At 38.9% G+C, this 24493-nt stretch overlaps 1 protein-coding gene across 1 annotated transcript in view; it reads left to right on the plus strand.

Annotated features, from left to right (window-relative positions):
* Positions 1-24493, plus strand: part of CCDC175 (coiled-coil domain containing 175) — a 65781-nt gene that overhangs the window by 26854 nt on the left and 14434 nt on the right. Inside the window, exons 9-14 of the mRNA XM_024731499.1 lie at positions 5879-6015; positions 8200-8310; positions 9148-9219; positions 16628-16763; positions 17322-17453; positions 22872-23010. Coding sequence (XP_024587267.1) covers positions 5879-6015; positions 8200-8310; positions 9148-9219; positions 16628-16763; positions 17322-17453; positions 22872-23010 — 727 coding nt within the window. The remainder of the gene's footprint in view (positions 1-5878; positions 6016-8199; positions 8311-9147; positions 9220-16627; positions 16764-17321; positions 17454-22871; positions 23011-24493) is intronic.

The raw sequence follows: 24493 nt of genomic DNA on the forward strand, positions 1-24493 counted from the left end.
AAGTTTATAGTGATACAGGCCTACTTCAGAAAGAAGGAAGATCTCAAACAAACAACCTAACCTTACATCTAAAGGAACTAGAAAAATAAGAACAAACAAAACAAAGTAAGAGGAAAAAAATAATAAGGACCAGAGCAGAAATAAATGAAATAGAGACTTAAAAATAAAACAATAGAAAAGATCAATGAAACTAAGAGATTGTTCTTTGAAAAGATAAGCAAAATTGATAAACTTTTATTTAGACTAATCAAGAAGAAAAGAGAGAGGGCCCAAATCAATAAAATCACAAGTGAAGTTCCAACCTACACCACAGGAATACAAAGGATCATAAGAGATTACTACAAACAATAATATGTCAATAAAATGGAAAACCTAGAAGTGAATAAATTCCTAGAAATGTACAATTTCCCAAGACTGAATCAGGAAGAAATATAAAATATGAACAGACCAATTACCAGTAATGAAAATGAATCAGAAAAAAAAAAACTTTCAATGAAGAAAGTCCAGGATTGGACAGGTTCACAGGTAAATTCTACCAAACATTTAAAGAAGAGTTAATGCTTATCCTTCTTAAACTCTTCCCCCAAAATTTAAGAACCCGTTTTATGAGTCCAGCATCACCCTGATACCAAAACCGGACAAAGACACCACAAAAAAGAGAATATTACAGGCCAAAATTACTGATGAGCATAGTTGCAAAAATCCTCAACAAATATTAACACACTGGGGCTTCCCTGGTGACAGAGTGGTTGAGAGTCTGCCTGCCGATGCAGGGGGCAGGGGTTCATGCCCTGGTCCGGGAGGATCCAACGTGCCGCGGAGCAGCTGGGCACATGCGCCATGGCCACTGAGCCTGCACATCTGGAGCCTGTGCTTCGTAACGGGAGAGGCCACCACAGTGAGAGGCCCACATACTGCAAAAATATATATATATATATATTAGCACACTGAATTCAATAATACATTAACAGGATCATATACTATGCTCAAGCAAGATTTATCCCAGGGATGCAAGGATAGTTCAGTATCTGCAAATCAATCAATGTGATATACCACTTTAATAAATTGAAAATAAAAATCATATGATTGGGACTTCCCGGGTGGTGCAGTGGTTAAGAATCCGCCTGCCAGTGCAGGGGACATGGGTGCAAGGCCTGGTCTGGGAAAATCCCACATGCCACAGAGCAACTAAGCCAATGTGCCACAATTACTGAGCCTGTGCTCTAGAGCCTGCGAGCCACAACTACTGAGGCCATGTGCCACAACTACTGAAGCCTGAGCGCCTAGAGCCTGTGCTCCACAACAAGAGAAGCCAGTGCAATGAGAAGCCTGTGCACTGCAATGAAGAGTAGCCCCCGCTCACCACAACTAGAGAGAGCCCACACACAGCAACAAAGACCCAGTGCAGCCAAAAATAAATAAATAAACAATAAATAAATAAAAATTTTTAAAAATATGATTATTTTGATAGATCAGAAAAAGCTTTTGACAAAATTCAGCACCCATTTATGAAAAAAAACTCAATAAAGTGGGTGTAGAGGGAACATACCTCAACATAATAGAGGCCATATACAACAAGCTTATAGCTAAAATCATACTCAAAGGTCAAAAGTTGAAAGTATTTCTTCTACAATCAAGAACAAGATAAGGCTGCCCACTGTCACCCCTTTTATTCAACATAGTATTAGAAATCCTAGCCACAGTCTTTTTCAGACAAGAAAAAGAATCCAAGTGGAAAAGGAAGAAGTAAAACTGTCAGTGTTTACAGATGACATGATACTATACATAGAAAATCCCAAAGCCACCACCAAAACAAAAAACCACTAGAGGTCATCAGTGAATTCATTAAAGTTGCAGGATACAAAATTAATATACAGAAATCTGTTGCATTTCTATACACTAATGACAAACTATCAGAAAGAGGAATTAAGGAAACAATTCCATTTATAATTGATTCAAAAGAATAAAATATCTAAGAATAAATCTAAGGAGGTAAAAGACCTGTACTTGGAAAACTATAAGACAGTAATGAAAAAATTGAATATGACACAAATGGAAAGATATATATTTTACCATTGGGAGAATTAAAATTGTTAAAATAACCATATTCCCCAAGACAATCTACAGATTCAATCCAATCCCTATTAAAATTCCAGTGACATTTTTCACAAAATTAGAACAAATAATTCTAAAATTTTTACCAAAACACAAAATACCCTGAATAGCCAAAACAATCTTGAGGAAGAAGAACAAAGCTGGAGGTATTACACTTTCTGATTTCAAACTATACTACAAAGCTACAGTAATGAAAATGGTATGGTACTGGCACAGAAACAGACACATAGATCATGGAACAGAATAGAGAGCACAGAACTAAATCTGCATATATAGTTTATTAATCTATGACAAAGAAGGCAAGAATATACAATGGGGAAAAGATAGCCTTTCTAATAAATAATGTTGGGAAAACTGCATAGCTACATGCAAAAGAATCAGATTGGACTACTTCCTCACATCATATACAAAAATCAACTCAAAATGGGTTAAAGACTTAGATGTAAAACCTGAAATCATAAAACTCATAGAAGAAAACATAGGCAGTACACTCTTTGACAACAGTCTTAGTGATTTTTATTGGGTATGTCTCCTCAGGCAATAGAAACAAAAGCAAAAATAAACAAATGGGACTACATCAAACTAAAAGGCTTTTGCACAGCAAAGAAAAGTATTAACAAAACGAAAAGACAGCCTACTGAATGGGAGAAAATATTGGCAAACAATATATCTGACATGGGGTTAATATTCAAAATATGCAAAGAACTCATACAACTCAACATCTAAAAAACAACCTGATTAAACAATGAGCAGAGGATCTGAATACACATATTTCCAAAGACATACAGATGGCAAACAAGCACATGAAAAGATTCTCAGCATCACCAATCATCAAGGAAATGCAAATCAAATCCACAATGAGATATCACCTCACACCTGTCAGAATGGCTATCGTCAAAAATACCACAAATAAGTGTTGGATAAAAACTGAACTCTTCCTGACATCCAGTCTTAATTCTCATGAGTTATAGGAGGCAAGTTCAACAATGACACAAAATTCTATTCTAACTTTAACTTTTATTATGAAATATTACACATGTACAGAACAGAATATTTACTGTAAGTGTACAGTCTTCATGTACATATCTATCTTTTGATAAATGTAGTTTATTAATTTTAATGAAGTATAGTTTACCAATCTTTTCCTTTTTGGCTTATGCTTTTCATGTCCTATGTCTTGAGGATATTCTCCTACGTGATCTTGTAGAAGCTTTAGTGTTTGCTTTTTCACGTTAAGTACTGCGAGCTGTCTGGAATGTGTGTGTGTGTGTGTGTGTGTGTGTGTGTGTGTGTGTGTTCTGTGAAATGGTAGTCCAGAGTCATACTTTCACATAAGGTTGTCCAATTAACTAGCACTGTTAAATGAAAAGATAGTACTTTCCTCCACTATATTTCAGTGGCACTTTTGTCATAAATCAACTGTGGATCATAAATATATTATAAATATATGTGTGAATCTGTAGCATCTATTTTATTCATTTGGACTTAATCTCTTCTCACATTAAAACCATGCACTCTTAATTAGTAGCTTTAAAATAAGCCTTTATAGTTAGTAGTAAAAATCCTTTAACTTTGTTCTTCTACAAGATTGCTTCCAATATTCTTGGCCCTTTGAATTTCAGTCTGTCAAGTCCTGCCCAAAAGCCTGTTTGGATTTTGATTGGGGTTGAATTAAATCTATAGATCAATTTGGGGAGGATTTTATGTTTTAACAATATTGAAGTTTCCAATCCATGAACACAGCATGTCTTTCATTTGTCTTAGGTCTTTTTTGTTCCCTTTGACCTAGTTATTCAATTTCACTATGATATGTCCAAGTTTTTCTTTTTATTTATCCTGCTTGGGATTTATTGGGCATCTTAAATCTGTGAGTTGCTGTATTTTGTAAGTTCTGCAAAATTCTTAGCCATTATCTGTTCACATATTTCTTTTGTCCCATGCTTTTTCCTGTTTTTCTGAGACTCCACTTATATGAACACACTTATGTGTACTAATAAAATATCCTGTCTGTATCTTACTCGCTCTTCTCTATTTTCTACTTTTTGTCTACCCCTGCTGCATTCTGGGCAGAATGGTCTTATTTCAATTCTTAATTTTGGTTGTTGTATTTTTCAACTGGTAATTTTCAAATCTGCTTTGTTGCTCTTTATTTTTTCCAATTCCTTGCCATATTTTTCAAGCATGTCTAGTATTCTTTGATCAAAATAAATACAGTATTTTTATATTTCAGTGTCTATTTCCAATACCTGGTATTTTTGTAGGACTGGTTCTGTCATCTATTGTTTCTGCCAATTTTTGTTCATGCTGTCTTGCTTCCTTCTGTTGGAAAACTGTACACTGGACATTGTACTTCAAAAAAGGTGTTTGTAGAAACAATTTGAGGTCTAGGATGACAGTGTATTTCTCAGGAACAGATTCATTCACTTCTGTCAGATACCTGGGATGTTAACAGTCCCAAACCTCCTTAATCCACCTTTAGGTTCCTTGGTGATCTAAGTCAGGCTGGACCATAGCTTGTTAGCTTCTAATTCACTCTACTTCAGAGGGTGAAGCTCTCTGGAATCCCAGACTAATGTGGCAGGAGGTTTATAAGGCTGGATAAGCTCTAAGTGTTGACTTTTGTCCCCCTTGTCATGTAAGAGAACCAAATCTCAGATTCCAAGTGGCTTCTTCTATATCAGTAAATGTCCTCAGAGTAAAAGGAGTTTTCAGTGCTAGGTTTACCAGTCTGGATTCTTGCTTTCTTGTAGAATTAGGCTTACTAATTCCTCATTATCTTGTTAGTTCTGCAACACTTTTTTAAAAATAAATTTATTTATTTTATTTATTTATTTTTGGCTACGTTGGGTCTTTGTTGCTATGCGCGGGCTTTCTCTAGTTGTGGCGAGTGGGGGCTACTCTTCATTGTGGTGTGCAGGCTTCTCATTGCAGTGGCTTCTCTTGTTGCGGAGCACGGGCTTTAGGCACACAGGCTTCAGTAGTTGTGGAAGGTGGGCTCAGTGGTTGTGGCTCGTGGGCTCTAGAGTGCAGGCTCAGTAGTTGTGGCGCAAGGGCTTGGTTGCTCTGCGGCGTGTGGGATCTTCCCGGACCAGGGCTCAAACCCATGTTCCCTGCATTGGCAGGCGGATTCTTAACCATTGCACCACCAGGGAAGCCCCTCTGCAACACTTTTAAGAACTCTTTTCATCCATCTATTTTAGTGATCCTTAGCCCACCATTCCTACCTAACCTAATTTTCTTACCTCATTTGAAGCAATTCAGTAGAGACATCCAAGCACAAAGTTCTCACCTCATTCAGAGCACTAATGGGTACTATCTTTTGTCCTTGAATAGAAATATTTAACAAAAGTTAAACATGATATCCAGTCAAAGAGGTTTTGATCAAGAGTTCCTATGGATGTTACATTTTCTTTTCCCTGGTGTAGTTTATCTTCTGGGAAAAGGACACACAGATCTTGTTGAATGATCCCAGTTTATTAATCCCAATTCTTATTTTAATATAAATTATTACTTTATGGTTTACTACTTTACTATGATTTATTACTTTACTTTATGGCATCAGTGTTTACTACCTTTCTACACATTTGTCATAATTTATAGAAGAGGCCCCAAAATGTACAGTTACATATTTGATATAGAATTAGATCACTCAACATTTAAGGCATAGTAATTGTATGTTAAATAATATACCCAGTGCTCTAGAGAGTTGCCCACCAAAAGAGCCGTGAAACAAATCCTCTACTTCAATTTCTTTTTTTTCTAGATGGCTGAAAAGCTACACAAATGTCATTTCGAGAACAAAGATCTACAAGAGAAACTGCATACTGTTTCGAGACAATATAAGATTGTCCTAAATGAGGAGGATAAAGTTTGTATGCAGAAACAGATAATTTATTCTGAGTATGTTTCTATCCATAATCCATACATGACTCAACATGCTTTAGTTTAGTTTACTTCTCCACTTAAGCTTATCCTAGTTTAAAATCTATTGATAACAATGAAGTGTTCTTTACCCAATTGTAAATACACTCCTAATGTGCCTCTATATATACTGAATAATGCTTTCCTCATATGGGTCAGGTCAAATCCATAAATGCCAAATCTATTATTTTTACTTCTAAATCAGATTCTTGAAAGAATAATCATGCTTTTACCCCATGAGACTGCCTAGAGAAACTGTGAGATCTACCTTCATCAGAAACTGGCTTTGCACCTACATTTCCTTTCTCAGAAAAAGGTTTTGTCATTGACACAATCCCCTAACCCAGAGACTGGGAAATTATTCAAGGAAACCCCTATCTTTTACTAGGACTCCATTCAAGCACCAAGGCTTGTCAATTCCACCTCCCAAATATTTCTCAAAAATATCCTATCCACCTCTCCAACTCCACTCTTTTCACCCCTTTTAGCTTCTTTGGTTTGGCTTGCCTCTCATAAGTTCTTCCCACTTTCTGTTTTACCACTCCTAACTTATCCACCTCCCTCTCACCACAATGATCCTTCTGGAACGTCCCTCTGAGGTCATTCCTTTTTATCAGTCACTGCATTGTTGTCAGCTGGGTACAAATCCCTTTGTCCCACTGAACTATGAACAGATCAGAGCAGTTGCTCTGTCTTACTCAGCACTGTATCTTCAGGATCTTGTCCATTGCTTAGCAGGTAGTGAGCTTTCACCAGTGTTTTCCTAATGAGTATTACAGGATAACATCTTGCAAGTATGAGTTATGTAAGTAGTAATACATTACTACGCTCAAAGTTAAATCACATGGAAGTGTAATTATGGTGTCCAGGCCCACTTATGTGAAGCTGAATTTATGGTCACTGTTGCAGCATTTAGGATGCAGAGAGTTATTGCAATCATTTTGTATCATCCAGTTGAATAGCCTACTAATAGTATTCTTCAGGCAAAAACTTTCCTCAGATCCATACTAAGTTATCAGTTTGAATCACAAAATGTGCTGATGACAAATAATTGTAACAATAAAACATTTACTACTGTTGTTGGTTTTTGTCTTCTTCAGCTTGGGCTACCATAACAAATTACCATAGACCAGGAGGCTTAAACAAGAGAAATTGATTTCTCATAGGTCTGGAGGCTGGACACCTGAGATCAAGGTGCCAGCATGGTCAGGTTCTGGTGAGAGCTCTCTTCCTGACTTGCAGATGGCCAACCACCTTCTTGCTATGTCCTCACAGAAGGGAAAGAGAGAGAGAGAGAGAGAGAGCGAGAGAGAGAGAGCTGTCTGGTGTCTCTGCTTATGAGGGCACTAATCTCACCATGAGGACTCCATCCTCATGACCTCATATAAATCTAATCACCTCCCAAAGGCCCCATCTTCAAATACTATCTCACTGGGGCCTAGGGCTTCAGCATATGAATTTGTGGGGGGACACAATTCAGTCCGTAGCAGTTTTGAAGAAGATGAGACACTTAGATAAAGTACTTCCTGTTACAGGCACATTCCTATCAATGTCTAGAGATTTGAACAAAATCATAAACTTCCCATTATTCTCTCTGTAAGTTAGAGATGAAAAATAACCACTCTTTACCAAATGCCTCGTGAGTGCCACCCACTGGCGTTGTCACTTCACATCTCGTTTAATCCTTAAAACCAGTGAGATAGGTATTGTGATCCCCACTTTATGGATGGGGAAACTGAGGCTTATCCACAGGTGAAGTCTCTTTTCAAGGTCACACTACTAGGAAGAGGTAGACCACTATCCAAAGTCGGTCTGATTGATTCCTTCACCTTTTACAAAATAACATAACAGAACTGATAAATTCATTAAAAGAGACACACCCACTCAGCATGATAAAATACTATAGAATTGTTCTTGTACTTTTATGGTTACTATTGCAGTTAATGTTCCTTTCATGGCTTAGAGGTTTTCATAAATTTAGCCACCACTAGCAAAAAGACTTTGTTTCTATTTTTACTAATTTATTTGATAAACAGTTCATGAACTAAACTTTCCAAACTACTTTATAAATTCTTGTTTGTGGTTGCATATTTTCTTATGCTGAGGAGTTAAAAATGATTATTTCAACCTTAAATATATGATTACTCTGTTTTTTCATGGTAGAAATCAGAAACAACTGGCATTTATATCTCAGAAAGAAAACGTCCTATCAAAAAGAAAAGTAGACATCAAAAATATGGAAGAAGGACTTATCAGACTCAATGAGCTTCATCAGTATGTTTGTTGCCTTTGAAAATTTTAATCTTCATTCCTCTACATTTATCTTTTTAATAAATGGTAGCAACAAATCTATGCCAATTTCTAATATACTATAGAAAAGGAGGTTCATAATTGACTCTCTCTCTTTTACAGTCCAGAAAAGTCATCACCATCGAATCTTTCACTGAAAGGAGAGACAGGCACTGAGTTGTACATAAGCTGTGTTTAATACCTCCGTTACAGCCTTCACATTCCCCTCCATCCCAGATTCACAAGCAAATCTTCCATCCTTAGTTACCACTTATCCCTAATTCAAGAATATTTATTGGCTTTCTAAATTATACATGGCAGCAAATCAGAACTCAGTCTAGCACCCAGAGTTCCTCACCAATTTGTTGACCTTAACCCTTCCTATGTCACAGTGTTATTTCCCTTCATGTCCTCTGTATGCAGCAAGTTTGCCTTAGTCACAAGAGTCCTGATTTGCTGCTCCTTTCCTCTGTTTCTTTGCATATGATGATGTCCTTTCCTTGGTGAGATTGCACCTCCATTCTGGCAATCCATGTTCCTCCCTCTATTAAACATTATCCTCTAATAACCTTTCCTCAACTGCCTCGCCAAAATCCGTTCTTCCCTATCCTTGGCTTCAATACTTGCAAAATCAGTTTACACTTGCAAAAATTGTAATTGTCTTTCCATTAGTCTGCCAATAAAATCTGTTGTTTCACAAGGTTTGTTTTGTCTCCCAATTAGATGGTAGCCTTATTGGGCATGTGAATTATACATACAGTCTACTATACATTTTAACAGCTCCCACAAATGCAAAATCCAATATATTTTTCTTGTTTTTAGAACAACAAAGGAAGTATATCGGAAACAAATAAAAGCCCTGAACGATAACCTGGAAAGAAAAAATCAGAGATGGTAAAAAAAGAAAATTCATTTATATTATAAGTAGTATATGTTATCTTTTTAAAATTTAATTTTATTTATTTATATTTTTATACAGCAGGTCCTTATTAGTTATGTATTTTATACATATTACTGTATTTATTTCAATCCCAATCTCCTAATTCATCCCACCCCCTGCACGCCCCCTCAGCTTTCCCCCCTTGGTGTCCATACGTTTATTCTTTATGTTTGTGTCTCACTTCTGCCTTGCAAACCAGTTCATCTGTACCGTTTTTCTAGATTTCACATATATATGTTAATATTCAATATTTGTTTTTCTCTTTCTGACTTACTTCACTCTGTATGACAGTCTCTAGGTCCATCCACATCTCTACAAATGACCCAGTTTCGTTCCTTATTATGACTAAGTAATATTCCATTGTGTATATGTTCCATATCTTCTTTATCCATTTGTCTGTCCATTGTACATATGTACCACATCTTCTTTATCCATTCGTCTGTTGATGGGCATTTAGGTTGCTTCCATGACCTGGCTATTGTAAATAGTGCTTCAATGAACATTGGGGTGCATGTGTCTTTTTGAATTATGGTTTTCTGTCGGTATATGCCCAGTAGTGGGATTGCTGGGTCATATGGTAATTCTATTTTCAGTTTTTTAAGGAACCTCCATACTGTTCTCCATAGTGGCTGTATCAATTTGCATTCCCACCAACAGACCAAGAGGGTTCCCTTCTCTCCACACCCTCTCCAGCATTTGTTGTTTGTAGATTTTCTGATGATGCCCATTCTAACTGGTGTGAGGTGATACCTCATTGTAGTTTTGATTTGCATTTCTCTAATAATTAGTGATGTTGAGCAGCTTTTCATGTGCTTCTTGGCCATCTGTATGTCTTCTTTGGAGAAATGTCTATTTAGGTCTTCTGCCCATTTTTGGATTGGGTTGTTTGTTTCTTTAATATTGAGCTGCATGAGCTGTTTATATATTTTGGAGATTAATCTTTTGTCCATTGATTCATTTGCAAATATTTTCTCCCATTCTGAGAGTTGCCTTCTTGTCTTGTTTATAGTTTCCTTTGCTGTGCAAAAGCTTTGAAGTTTCATTAGGTCCCATTTGTTTATTTTTGGTTTTATTTCCATTACTCTAGGAGGTGGATCAAAAAAGATCTTGCTGTGATTTATGTCAAAGAGTGTTCTTCCTGGGGCTTCCCTGGTGGCGCAGTGGTTGAGAGTCTGCCTGCCGATGCAGGGGACACGGGTTCGTGCCCTGGTCCGGGAAGATCCCACATGCTGCGGAGCGGCCGTGAGGCATGGCCGCTGAGCCTGCGCGCCTGGAGCCCGTGCTCTACAATGGCCGCAACAGTGAGAGGCCCGTGTACTGTGAAAAAAAAAAAGAGTGTTCTTCCTGTTTTCCTCTACGAATTTTATAGTGTCCGGTCTTCCATTTAGGTCTTTAAGCCATTTTGAGTTTATTATTGTGTATGGTGTTAGGGAGTGTTATAATTTCATTCTTTCACATGTAGCTGTCCAGTTTTCCCAGCACCACTTATTTAAGAGACTGTCTTTTCTCCATTGTATATCCTTGCCTCCTTTGTCATAGATTAGCTGACCAGGTATTTGGGTTTATCTCTGGGTTTTCTATCCTGTTCCATTGATCTGTATTTCTGTTTTTGTGCCAGTACAATATTGTCTTGATTACTGTAGCTTTGTAGTATAGTCTGAAGACAAGGAGTCTGGTTCCTCCAGCTCCGTTTTTTTTCCCTCAGGATCGCTTTGGCTATTCAGGGCCTTTTGTGTCGCCATACAAATTTTAAGATTTTTTGTTCTAGTTCTGTAAAAAAAATGCCATTGCTAGTTTGCTAGGGATTGCATTGAATCTGTAGATTGCTTTGGGTAGTATAGTCATTTTCACAATATTGATTCTTCCAATCCAAGAGCATGGTATATCTCTCCATCTGTTTGTGTCATCTTTGATTTCTTTCATCAGTATCTTATAGTTTTCTGAGTACAGGTATTTTACTTCCTTAGGTAGGTTCATTCCTAAGTATTTTATTCTTTTTGTTGCAATGGTGAATGGTATTGTTTCCTTACTTTCTCTTTCTGATACCTTGTTGTTAGCATATAGGAATGCAAGAGATTTCTGTGCATTAATTCTGTGTCCTGCAACTTTACCAAATCCATTGATTAGCTCTAGTAGTTTTCTTGTGACATCTTTAGGATTCTCTATGTATAGTACCATGGCATCTGCAAACAGTGACAATTTTACTTCTTCTTTTCCAATTTGTATTCCTTTTATTTCTTTTTCTTCTCTGATTGCTGTGGCTAGGACTTCCAAAACTATGTTGAATAATAGTGATGAGAGTGGACATCCTTGTCTTGTCCCTGATCATAGAGGAAATGCTTTCAGTTTTTCACCATTGAGAATGATGTTTGCTGTGGGTTTGTTGTATATGGCCTTTATTATGTTGAGGTAGGTTCCCTCTATGCCCACTTTCTGGGGAGTTCTTATCACAAATGGGTGATGCATTTTGTCAAAAGCTTTTTCTGCATCTTTTGAGATGGTCATATGGTTTTTCTTCAGTTTGCTAATATGGTGTATCACATTGATTGATTTGCCTATATTGAAGAATCCTTGCATCCCTGGGATAATTCCCACTTGATCATGGTGTATGATCCTTTTAATGTGTTGTTGGATTCTGTTTGCTAGTATTTTCTTGAGGATTTTTGCATCTATATTCATCAGTGATATTGGTCTGTAATTTTCTTTTTTTGTAGTATCTTTGTCTGGTTTTGGTATCAGGGTGATAATGGCCTCGTAGAATTAATTTGGGAGTGTTCCTTCCTCTGCAGTTTTTTGGAAGAGTTTGAGACAGGTGGGTGTTAGCTCTTGTCTAAATGCTTTACAGAATTCACCTGTGAAGCCATCTGGTCCTGGGCTTTTGTTTGTTGTAAGATTTAAAATCACAGTTCCAATTTCATTACTTGGTCTGTTCATATTTTCTATCTCTTCCTGGTTCAGTCTTGGAAGGTTATATCTTTATAAGAATTTCTTCCAGGTCATCCATTTTATTGGCATAGAGTTGCTCGTAGTAGTCTCTTAGGATGCTTTGTATTTCTGCGATGTCCATTGTAACTTCTCCTTTTTCATTTCGAATTTTATTGATTTGAGTCCTCTCCTTCTTTTTCTTGATGAGTCTGGCTAAAGGTTTATCAATTTTGTTTATCTTCTCAAAGAACCAGCTTTTAGTTTTATTGATCTTTGCTATTGTTTTCTTTGTCTCTATTTCATTTATTTCTGCTCTGATCTTTATAATTTCTTTCCTTCTACTAACTTTGGGTTTTGTTTGTTCTGCGTTCTTTAGTTCCTTTAGGTGTAAGGTTAGTTTGTTTATTTGAGATGTTTCTTGTTTCTTGAGGTAGGATTGTGTTGCTATAAACTTCCCTCTTAGAACTGCTTTTTCTGCATCCCATAGGTTTTGGATCATTGTGTTTTTGTTGTCATTTATCTCTAGGTATTTTTTATTTCCTCTTTGATTTCTTCAGTGATCCCTTGGTTATTTAGTAACGTATTATTTAGCCTCCATGTGTTTGTGTTCTTTATGTTTTTTTCCCTGTAATTGATTTTAATCTCATAACATTGTGGTCAGAAAAGATGCTTGATATGATTTCAATTTTCTTATATTTACTGAGGCTTGATTTGTGATCCAAGATGTGATCTATCCTGGAGAATGTCCTTTGTGCACTTGAGAAGAAAGTGTAATCTGCTGTTTTTGGATGGAATGTCCTATAAATATCAATGAAATCTCTCTGGTCTATTGTGTCATTTAAAGCTTCTGTTTCCTTATTAGTTTTCTGTCTGGATGATGTGTCCATGTTGTGTCCATTGGTGTAAGTGAGGTGTTAAAGTCCCCCACTATTACTGTGTTATTGTCAATTTCCTCTTTTATAGCTCTTAGCATGGCCTTATGTATTGAGGTGCTTCTATGTTGGTGCATATATATTTATAATTATTATGTTTTCTTGGATGGATCACTTGATCATTATGTAGTGTCCTTCCTTGTCTCTTGTAACATTCTTTATTTTAAAGTCTGTTTTATCTGATATGAGTATTGTTTCTCCAGCTTTCTTTTGATTTCCATTTGCATGGAATATCTTTTTCTATCCCCTCACTTTCAGTCTGTATGTGTCCCAAGGTCTGCAGCGGGCCTCTTGTAGACAGCATATATATGGGTCTTGTTTTTGTGTCCATTCAGCGAGCCTGTGTCTTTTGGTTGGAGCATTTAGTCCATTCACATTTAAGGTAATTATTGATATGTATGTTCCTATTACCATTTTCTTAATTGTTTTGGGTTTATTTTTGTAGGTCTTTTTCTTCTCCCACTTAGAGAAGTTCCTTTAGCATTTGTTGTAGAGCTGGTTTGGTGGTGCTGAATTCTCTTAGCTTTTGCTTGTCTGTAAAGCTTTCGATTTCTCTATTGAATCTGAATGTGATACTTGCCAGGTAGATTAATCTTGGTTGTACGTTCTTCCCTTTCATCACTTTAAGTATATCATGCCACTCCCTTCTGGCTTGTAGAGTTTCTTCTGAGAAATCAGCTGTTAACCTTATGGGACTTCCCTTATATGTTATTTGTCCTTTATCCCTTGTTGCTTTTAATAGTTTTTCTTTGTCTTTAATTTCTGTCAGTTTGATTACTATGTGTCTCAGTGTGTTTCACTTGGGTTTATCCTGCCTGGGACTCTGTGCTTCCTGTACTTGGGTGGCTATTTCCTTTCCCATGTTAGGGAAGTTTTCGACTATAATCTCTTCAAATATTTTCTCAGGTCGTTTCTCTCTCTCTTCTCGTTCTGGGACCCCTGTAATGTGAATGTTGCATTTAATGTTGTCCCAGAGGCCTCTTAGGCTGTCTTTATTTCTTTTCATTCTTTTTTGTCTATTCTGTTCCGTGGCAGTGAATTCCACCATTCTGTCGTCCAGGTCACTTATCTGTTCTTCTGCCTCAGTTATTCTGCTATTGATTCCTTTTAGTGTATTTTTCATTTCAGTTATTGTATTGTTCATCTCTGTTTGTTTGTTCTTTAATTCTTCTAGGTGTTTTTTGTTTAATTCTTCTAAGTCTTTGTTAAACATTTCTTGCATCTTCTTGATCTTTGCCTCCATTCTTTTTCCAAGGTTCTGGATCATCTTCACTATCATTATTCTGAATTCTTTTTTTGGAAGGTTGCGTATCTCCACTTTGTTTAGTTGTTTTTCTGGGGTTTTATCTTGTTCCTTCATCTGGTGCATAGTCCTCTGCCTTTTCTTTTTTTTTTTTTTTTTGCGGTATGTGGGCCTCTCACTGTTGTGGCCTCTCCCGTTGCGGAGCACAGGCTCTGGATGCGCAGGCTCAGTGGCCATGGCTCACGGACCCAGCCGTTCCGCAGCATGTGGGATCCTCCCAGACCGGGGCACGAACCCATGTCCCCTGCATCGGCAGGTGGACTCTCAACCACTGCGCCACCAGGGAAGCCCTGCCTTTTCATTTTGTCTGTCTTTCTGTGAATGTGGTTTTCGTTCCACAGGCTTCAGGATTGTAGTTCTTCTTGTTTCTGCTGTCTGTCATCTGGTGGAGAGGCTATCTAAGAGGCTTGTGCAAACTTCCTGATGGGAGGGACTGGTGGTGGGGAGAGCTGGTTGTTACTCTGATGGGCAGAGCTCAGTAAAACTTTAATCCCCTTGTCTGCTGATGGGTGGGGCTGAGTTCCCTCCCTGTTGGTTGTTTGGCCTGAGGTGACCCAGCACCTGAGCCTGCAGGCTCTTTGGTTGGGCTAATGGTGGACTCTGGGAGGGCTCACACCAAGGAGTACTTCCTAGAACTTCTGCTGCCATTGTCCTTGTCCCTGCAGTGAGCCACATCCCCCCACCCAACTCTGGAGGAGACCCTCCAACACTAGCAGGTGGGTCTGGTTCAGTCTCCTATGGGGTCACTGCTCCTTTCCCCTGAGTCCTGATGTGCACACTTGTTTGTGTGTGCCCTTCAACAGTGTAGTCTCTGCTTCCTCCAGTCCTGTTGAAGTCCTGTAATCAAACCCCACTCGCCTTCAAAGTCGGATTCTCTAGGAATTCCTCCTCCCATTGCCATATCCCCAGGTTGGGAAGCCTGACGTGGGGCTCAGAACCTTCACTCCAGTGGGTGGACTTCTGTAGTATAATTGTTCTCCAGTTTGTGAGTCACCCACCCAATGGTTATGGGATTTGATTTTATTTGATTGCGCCCCTCCTACTGTCTCATTGTGGCTTCTCGTTTGTCTTTGATGTGGGGTATCTTTTTTGGTGAGTTCCAGTGTCTTCCTGTTGATGATTGTTCCGCAGTTAATTGTGATTCCGGTGCTCTCACAAGAGGGAGTGAGTGCATGTCCTTCTACTCTGCCATCTTGAACCAATCTCAGTATATGTTATCTTAATTAACAATGCCCCAAAGTTGAAAGGATATCAGAGTGCTTGCTAGAGTCCAAGGAAATTATTTTCCTAAATTAAATTGTGAGTTTTCTTGGATCTAGATGTGTTTGTTAGTTTGATTTTTTTGGCATTGAACAGAAACAGAGTTTTTCATTCTAATCATGGCAAGTCACCAAAGAGTAAAATTGCCAAGATGTGCAATGCCTCTTTGTACCAGTAAGGAAGGTGATGTGCAGGGACAGAGGAGAGTGGTTAATTACACAGGCTCTACAGATGGACTGCTTTGTTTGCTCTGCCTCTTATTGGCTCTGTGACCGGGGCTAAGTTATTTAATAACCTCTCTGCTCCCATCCCTATAAAGTGAGGAATGATAGTAGCACCCGCCTTGTAAGGTTGTTGTGAATGGTAAATGAGATGATTGATGTACAGTATGTAGCTCAGTGCCTGACACCTAGAAAGCACTTGCAGAAACATAGCTATATTTTATTATTGTTGTCATTATTATAATATTATTTTTAAGACTCCAATTGTACATTTTTACTCTTCTCTAGTTATATAGCTTTTTTATGTTAAAGTGGAGAGAAAAATTTGAGAACCTAGAAGCTTGAAATTTCTTACTAGCACTTTGAGTAGTTTAGGTAATTCTTTTACTATTTCTGTCTGGGACTCTTCTTTTTCCAACACCCCTGAGCCTTCCGCATTTCTATCCTTTACCTAGAGGAGGCAAGCTCTAGGTAAATTGTGGTTTGTCCACTGTCCTGTTAGATGTACTGACACAACTTAATGTGAAGCAACTTGCAGAGATGGCATTGAGGCAGTTAATGTTTTGTCTTATTTTTTCAGCTAATATGTCTAGTCTACAACATCAATAGCATGAACAATTTTATATAATCATAGTAGGATTTGTTTTGTTTTGAATTCCTTCATCTTTTCAGTAAACTGTGATGTCAGTTTGATGATAATTCTTTTTGTTCTAATCTCTAGTATTATAACTCAGTGGAAAATAGCTTGTTTGCTAAAAAATCATGCACGTTGGACCAACATGATAAGGGCTGAAATACAAGAAATTATAGATAAAATTCAGGATGCTGAACTTAGACGCAGTGAATTATTACAAGAGGTAAAGGAACTCAAGGAACTTAGTATTTACTCCCTATATTGCATGTCAGTAATTCTTCAATATTTCATTAAACCTTACCTTATTAAAAGGTATTTTGCTTTCTGCTGATTTCATGTTTAGAGTGAATTATGTAACTTTCTTGAGAAATGTAGACAATTGCTCTGTATTAACTATAGGAATTTAGCAAAGTAGCAATTCTGTCCAGAATATGCTTTTGAAGCATGTAACTGAAACTTGAAGATAGTGTTTAGGGAAACTATCTAAAAATAAGGAGACTAAACATCATTTATTTAGCTCCTATATTCATCCTGTGCCTACCCTCCATCCCCTACTATTCCCATTCCCCATTTCCTCAAGTCATTTATAGCTATTGTTTGGTGAAGAAATTAATCTCTGGAGGGAAAAAAAGATCCTCCTCAGTGGTTACTGAGAAATAATATAACCTGAAATCAGAGCCAAGTCTCATGCACAGAAACACTAATTTACCTGGCTGTTTGAAAATTTAATGCTGACTGCTACAAAACAAATGATAAATCCTCATTTATTTCCCCTAATTAGACCAGTTTTAGAGAAAATGAGATCAATGAGTTTTTGGCACAGATCGAACAACTTACATTAGAATTAAAACAAGAGGAAGAGGAATTTGTTGCCAAAGAAAAAAAGTTAATTCGAGAGTTGAGCAAGTATGAGGTAAATTTTATTTTACTTCTAAGAATAATTTTAGATGGTGATATGCAGGGGAGGGTGTATTTCATGCTATTTTAATCAGTTAGAAGTAAAGTAAATCTTTTAGTATAAACAAGACTACAATTAAATTATGAATCTTTCTTCTTTTTCTAAAAAAGAAGTAGAACAACAAGAAATATGTTTTCAGTTAAAAAAAAAATCACACACTCCAAGTTTTGTGGGAGTGCTGGCAAAATCCATGGAGACAGGTAGAGTGTTGGATAAAACCATGAAGAGCTGGAACAGGAGAGGCTGGAGAGAGTAATGAAGGGTGAGGGAGACCAAGAAGGCCAATCTCAGAAGTCCTCCTTAAAGACAGGGCATGGCACTGACCTGGGAACTGCCAGGGGCTGACCTGAGGTAGAATAGAGCATGGATGATGGGGGAAGTGGAGAGAAAAGTCACTGCAAGGACCCAAGGGGCCCAGAGTGGCTAGGTCTCTGGAAACACAGCAGAAAACAAACCTTTTCAAGGTGATGGTGTTACCTTGATAGACAAGGCCATGTTTCTTGGAGACCGCCATTGGAAGAGTAGCTGAGGAGAAAAGAGAAGGTAGCAGAAGACTTCCTCAACTTGATTCAGTTTGAAGAGGGAAAAGAAGGCCTGACTACCCCAAAGAGAAGCTTTATTTGAAGGCAAGGGAGTAGGGAGTCCTTACATTTCAAAGTTTAGATCTTACCCTGGTCCAAGCCCACTCTTCCTCCCACCACACACACCCTGCCACATCCTGCAGAAACCCTCTGCAGATAACAAGTCCCAGAAAAAGCCAATTCTTTCTAATGTAAATAGCAAAAAAGAAGCAGATATGTCTTCCACACAAAAATACTATGAGAAAAACAAGTGAAGGGGCAATGAAACTTTCCATCAAATGAAGAGTGCTCAGAAAAATGGTGCTGGAACAGATGAAAACTGTGACTCAACATCCCTCCATGAATTCAGAAAAAAATAATTTCATAGAAGTGCCAAGGAAGATTAGCAATATGGAAATACAGGAACTTAGGGAAGAGACGTCAGAAGGGGATGGCCAGAAATAGGAAGAGGGGAAATGGGAACTGGCACAACTCAGGGAACAAACCAGGGAAAGAAAGCATCGCACAAACCTATACAAAATTAGAAGGAACAGAAGGAAGAAGCAAGGCGGAAAGCATTTCTCCATTGGTTGTAGCATGTGTGGGTACCCAGTATTTTTCTAGATGCTGAAAAACAGAAATTTTTTAAAAGGGGGGAAAGAAACAGAAGCCTTATGAAGCTTACATTCTAGTGGGGTGGGGGAGATTGAAAATAACAAGATAAACAGTAGAACATGTAATATATTCAGTGGTGATAAATGCTCTAGAGAAAATAAAACAGGGAAGTGGGATAGGGTGAGTGTGTGTAATGCGGTCTGTGTGCCATTTTAAACAGGGAATCAGAGAAGGGTACAGCGCCAAAGGCTATGAGGAAGTGTGATGTGCAGATATCTGGCGAAGGTGGCTGCAAGCAGAGGACATGCTAAGCACGCAGGTTCTGACGCAGGACTGTCCTATTTGCGGAATGACAAGGAGGCAGTGTGGCAGCAGCAGAGATGGGGGAGAGTGCTGGAGGTTCTAGGGACTCATCTTCCAGAAGCAGATGCTGACATGGAATTAGGAGTGCAAAGGTTTATTAGGGTGTAATGCCAATGAAAGGACTGGGCAGGGACCATTATGTAAACTGCAAACTCTCTGGGGAACTCCAGAGCAGGGATCGTCCATTAGAAGAGGGCTGCCTTGGGCAGAAATGGCTATACCCTTGTACCATCTCTTCGCTCACACAGTTAGTTGGAAGCCACCCCTCAAAGAGCATGGTCTTGGCTAGATAGCCAAGGCCACTCTGAAGGAGCCAACCACACTGGAGGCTGTCAGCTAACCACACTCCTTGCCACAGGACAGTGAATTCTTCCTTGAGGGTAGATCTAAAAGGGGCATCCCCAGGCTTGCCACACCTTGTGAGAACTTTGTCTTTCACTCTGCATGGGCTGGGAAGCCAGTAGTAGGTTCTGAGTGAAGATGATTTATTCTGAAATAATCTGATTTTCATTTAAATAGGATCACTCTAGCTGCTATGTTGGGCAGAATTTAGGAAAGCCCTGGTGGATGCAGGAAGACCAATCAGCAAGCTAGAGCAATACACCAAGTGGTTCAAGTAGCCTGAACCAGAATGATAACTGAGGAGGTGGCTGGAAGTAGTCAGCATCTCAGACGTTTTTTGAAATAGAGCTGATGGAGGTTACCAGTCGTACTTAATGGTAAACAAATGAAGGCAATCCTCTTAGAGTCAGGAATAAGACAAGGACACCATTTAACATTGCATTCAAGCTTATACAATGAAATTAGGCAAAATAAGTAAATTAGAAGTATAAGGCTGTAGATGAGAAAATTTCTGCAGACAGTCTGCTTGCCAGGCTGTGTGCTCCCTGCAGGACTCTGTCCACCTGTGCCTCATTTACACAAAGTCATAGACAGATGGCAGCCTGTGCGCCATTATTATAAATCCCTTTTCCCCTTGAAAATCATCATCAACAACCCTGGGCACATTGGAATCCCATTTCTGCCTTTAGTTCAGTGGCATGAGGAGCCCAAATTGGAGAGGAACCGCCCTCAGATTTTGGTTTATGGAACCATTATTGTACCCTTGATAGAATCATTCTTCTCACCAGTAGTAAGATCTCTGGACTGACAGAGCCAAATTCACAGGGAGGGGGAGCAAAATCATTAGGTTTAATAGTGAGAAGGCCCACTGCATTCCCAAGGAAAAGAGCCCTGTATATTAGTCACTGGTTCAGAATGTAAACTTCCAAATCTTGAGAGGTGTTTTCTTCTAGGCGGTGCTGTGACTAATTCTTGTGTAGACTTGGCTCCGATACCCAGGGGCCTCCACTACAATGTTCCTGTCAGAGCTTGCAAAGCCTTCTGCGTCACTCTGATCTAGCACTGACACATTGATCACAGTTGGATCTGCTGGGTCCTTCAGCCCTGTGTCTGGCAAGGTTCAGTCAGAGAAACAGAGCTACCAGGAAAGGGGTTTATTAGAGGATTTGACCTTCTGCCATTGTGGGAGCTCGTTATGTAGTCTAGTGAGTCTTTTAGCTTTACATCTGGAGCCGGGGCCCAAAGGCAGCAGGGCAGGCAGTTCGGAAGGAAAGATGGACCGGAAGTGGAGAAAGCAAGGTCAAACTGGAAGTCGCAGGATGAGCGGAACTCATGAGCTTGGACTGGTACCTGCATTGGCCACTCTCCTTTCCAAGGCTTCAACGCCCAAAAATTGTAGCAGAAGCCGGAGCCTTTCATCACTGGGCTATGTATGCACGTGGCTCAGAACTCAGGGAAGCTGAGGGAAGATTTGAATGATCGGAAGAAGCTGTGGGCCTGACAGGTCACCCAGCTCCAAGAAGCTGAGCCAGCAAACACCACCTTGCCTGAGCTGTGGCAGCATCTGATACCCAAACCCTCACTCCTAGCATGAAAGAAGAGCGTGGTTTCTTGTCAGGGTGCTGCCGGCAGCTTCAGCCTTGTGCAGGCAATGGGAATGAATTAATGCATTCACATGCCTCCTTATCCCCCCAGGCCATTCTTTTTTACCAAATATAGTATAGATATGCGTTTCTTAATACTGCAGTCTGGAGAATTTACTCCTGATTCTGCATAGCAATATTTTTATATTATGGTGTTTTATGTATGTTTTTGTCTTTCTGTATCATTCATAAGGATTCTAATGGTAATTTGGAATGGGACAGCATATCACTGTATTAATTAGGGTGCGAGCAAGGTGCTCTATCAAAGAGATGCCAAAATGCAGTGAACATAAGCAAGATGTGTACTAAAGGGTTAACAATCCTCTATCCTTTACTAGGAAATTGACCTCGGCTTAACTTTCTGGCTCTTCCCCTCGTAGCCTGATAAAGGTGGATTATCAGTTGTATTATCAGGCAACATTGCTTATATAGAACAACCCTTTATTAGTATGCTGCATCTTGACCAGGAGAATAACTAGCGGGAAACCAGAGCATTGGGCTTTCCTGGATTTGGTGCCTCTTTTAAATGGGCATGTCCCTTGTATAGACCTAGAAGGTATGCCCAAGAGATGTTGGTTCCAATTTAAACATGGGGCTTCTAGACCAGGGAGTCCTTCACATCTACCCCTGTGGATCTCCTTCTCTGGCACTAACTTACCACTTTGGTGGGGTCAATGGAAACTAGCCTCTGGTAGGCTATGTTGTGAGGGCATCTCCCGCTGGGGGAGCATGTCTGGCATTGCTCTGCTGGCCCTCAGGGTTTCCTTTAAATTACGTGTGTATGCAACTTAGATAAAAATTAAAAATAAAAGTTTTTAAGAGTAAACTGGGTCAGTTATGGCCAGTTTAAATCTTTGAGTCTGAGTATCTATTTAAGACAGATACTCAGATACTTCTGACATGGTCATTACAGAAGAGAGATGTTTATTTCTCTTTCCCGGTATAGGCTGAAGGGAAGGGGTGGAGGGCTGGAAGGGTAGCTCTGCCACCCTCGGCATGAGACTAACATCTGTGGGTCCAAGTGGCAGCTTCCATTCTCATCCTCTTCCAGCCAGGAGAAGGAGGAAGGACCCAAGGGGCACATACCCCTTCCTGTTGAGGGGCACACCCCACCTCTGCTCACAAACTCATTGGTCACACCCACCTGCAAGGGAAGCTGAGAACTCACTCTAGTTGGCAGCCATATGCTCAGCTAAAACTCAAAGAGTCCTGATATCGAAGGACAGGAGAGTGGATAGTAAATGTCAGTTGACTGTCTTTGCCTTAGTCACTATTTTAAATCCACCCTGACTTTCTAAGAGAGATTCAACTATATTCCACTTGAAACTAAATAAAACCTGAGTTTGAATAAATAAGCAGGCATTTTCATGTTTTACTTTCGGCACTCTTAACCCATTTATTGTAGTATCATATCCACTTACTTCTACCCCCTTCCCATTTCTTACTAACATCCACATTTCTTAGAGCTGGTATATATTTTGTTTTTCTGCCTGGGTTTTTTTTTTTTCCATAAAATATCAATCAAGAGAAAGTTTCTCAAATATGTTTTTGGGGTACACATTAGGTGGCAGTAATAGAACCATAGCAGTACAGCTATAGAACTGACAGGATCTTTGGAGAGCCCAGTGAATTTAATCTCCTAACAGTATAGATTGCCAGAGAGTCAGTGAGTCAGCCAACAAATATTTATTAAATATCTAGTATGTGCCAGATACCTTTCTATGCACCTTAGGATAAGAGGAGTCCAGGACAGACAGAACTTTTCCCACCAAAGAACTTACCTTCTACTCTAGAATGCTGTGTGAATTCTCCAAAATCATACCTCACGATCAGCTTTACTGTCTTTAAAGCAAAGATTCGCTGAGGAAACACAAATTAACAAAGACAAGGAAGGTGAACTAGTCGAGTGTCTTCCACAGCTTCAGGTGGCAGAAGAAGAATACACGGACAAAAACAGACAGTTTGAAAATCTCATTGATATTCTTACAGGTACATATGAAGCACTTAGTAATTGAACTCAAGCCCAGGTAAGGATTTCACTGTTGTCTGCTAACACAAAGTGGATCACAAGCCAGTGGTGAAATTCTCCCAACTTCTCCCATCACCTTTAACTCTCTATTCTCTAGTTTTTGCCTCTTCTATTAATTTCCTCTTCTCTGCACCACAATCTTACTGTTAACTCTTGTCAAATTCCTCCTTTTCTCTTTTAAAACTGTTTAAAATTAAGAAGTAGTAGCAACTGTATTATATGGTTTCTCTCTGTACTTGCTAAAGGTAGAACCAACTCCTTTATCTCCTGCCATGTGGAAAATTTTTTGTTTCTTAACATGAATTTACAGCTTGACTTTAATCATTTTCTAGCTATGACTTTAATCATTTATAAGGTATGTACTCAGACTTTTTTCACTAATCTGCCCCTAAGGCAGAGATAGATAAGAGCTTGTCTCAGATCTGGGGGCTTCATAGAGAAGATGAAATGTGTCTGAAAGTATGCATATTTTGCATTTTATTACATGGCACACCATGTGTGTGTTTAATATAGAAAATAATTATTTTCTCCACAAAAATTGGATGTGATCAGCTAACCCTGAACCCCAAATTTCACAGATCCAGAACCATCCCTAGAGGTGTGAGTCTTGTTTTGAATTTGGGGAGTAAAGGATCATTATCCAAGGATTTAGGTTATTAAGAAGGACAACTTCTAGAACTTCTATCTTCTAGATGATGGAAGAAGTGCCACTGGAATCAGGCCAGGACCAAAATTACAGAAAATGTGCACATTTTTTACTGGAATGGGAGTAAAAAATGTGCATTGTGGTGGGACTGACCAGCTGGCAAAGATGAATATGGGGATAGGAATTAAAGCAGTGTGTCAAAACAGGGTAGTCATATGGAAACCCAATATGGTCAAGTGTGAAATAAACAGATATTCAAAGTGAATAGTGGTAATTTTCAAGGAAGGTGGATTTTTAAGAATATTATAAGAAAAAGTACCTGGGTCTGGTTCCCATTCCTCAGTTGATTTTCCACTTTTGCCACATTTTCATTTAGTCAACTCAGTTAGGTTTTCTTGTTTTTTTACCACTTTTACCAAGACTTGCAACATATATGTACTCCATTCCCAATTTTCTACTCCCCCACCCTTCCTTCATCCCTTCTTGCACTGGGTGGAGGATATAAGAAACACAATGAGTATAAAAATAGGCAATATATTGCGGTATATTGCAAGAACTGATTCTCTTAAGTCAAAGAAGAGGGATAAAATACTGAAGAAAGTAGAGAAAAGAGAGGAAGGCAGGAGAAAAGAAGGAAAGGGGACATAAGAGCAATGTGCTTCAGAGAGTAGGAAAGTATACTTCACCTGCCAGGAGTGAGACTTATAGAGGGTAGAATATAAAGGCTCAGTACACATAAAGAATAATGTTGTGACTTGTGATTAAATATGATGGATAAAACACATGCATCTATCTTT

The sequence above is a fragment of the Neophocaena asiaeorientalis genome, unplaced genomic scaffold (genome assembly GCF_003031525.2).
Source record: "Neophocaena asiaeorientalis asiaeorientalis breed wild unplaced genomic scaffold, Neophocaena_asiaeorientalis_V1.1 scaffold603, whole genome shotgun sequence".
NCBI classification, from domain to species: Eukaryota; Metazoa; Chordata; class Mammalia; order Artiodactyla; family Phocoenidae; genus Neophocaena; species Neophocaena asiaeorientalis.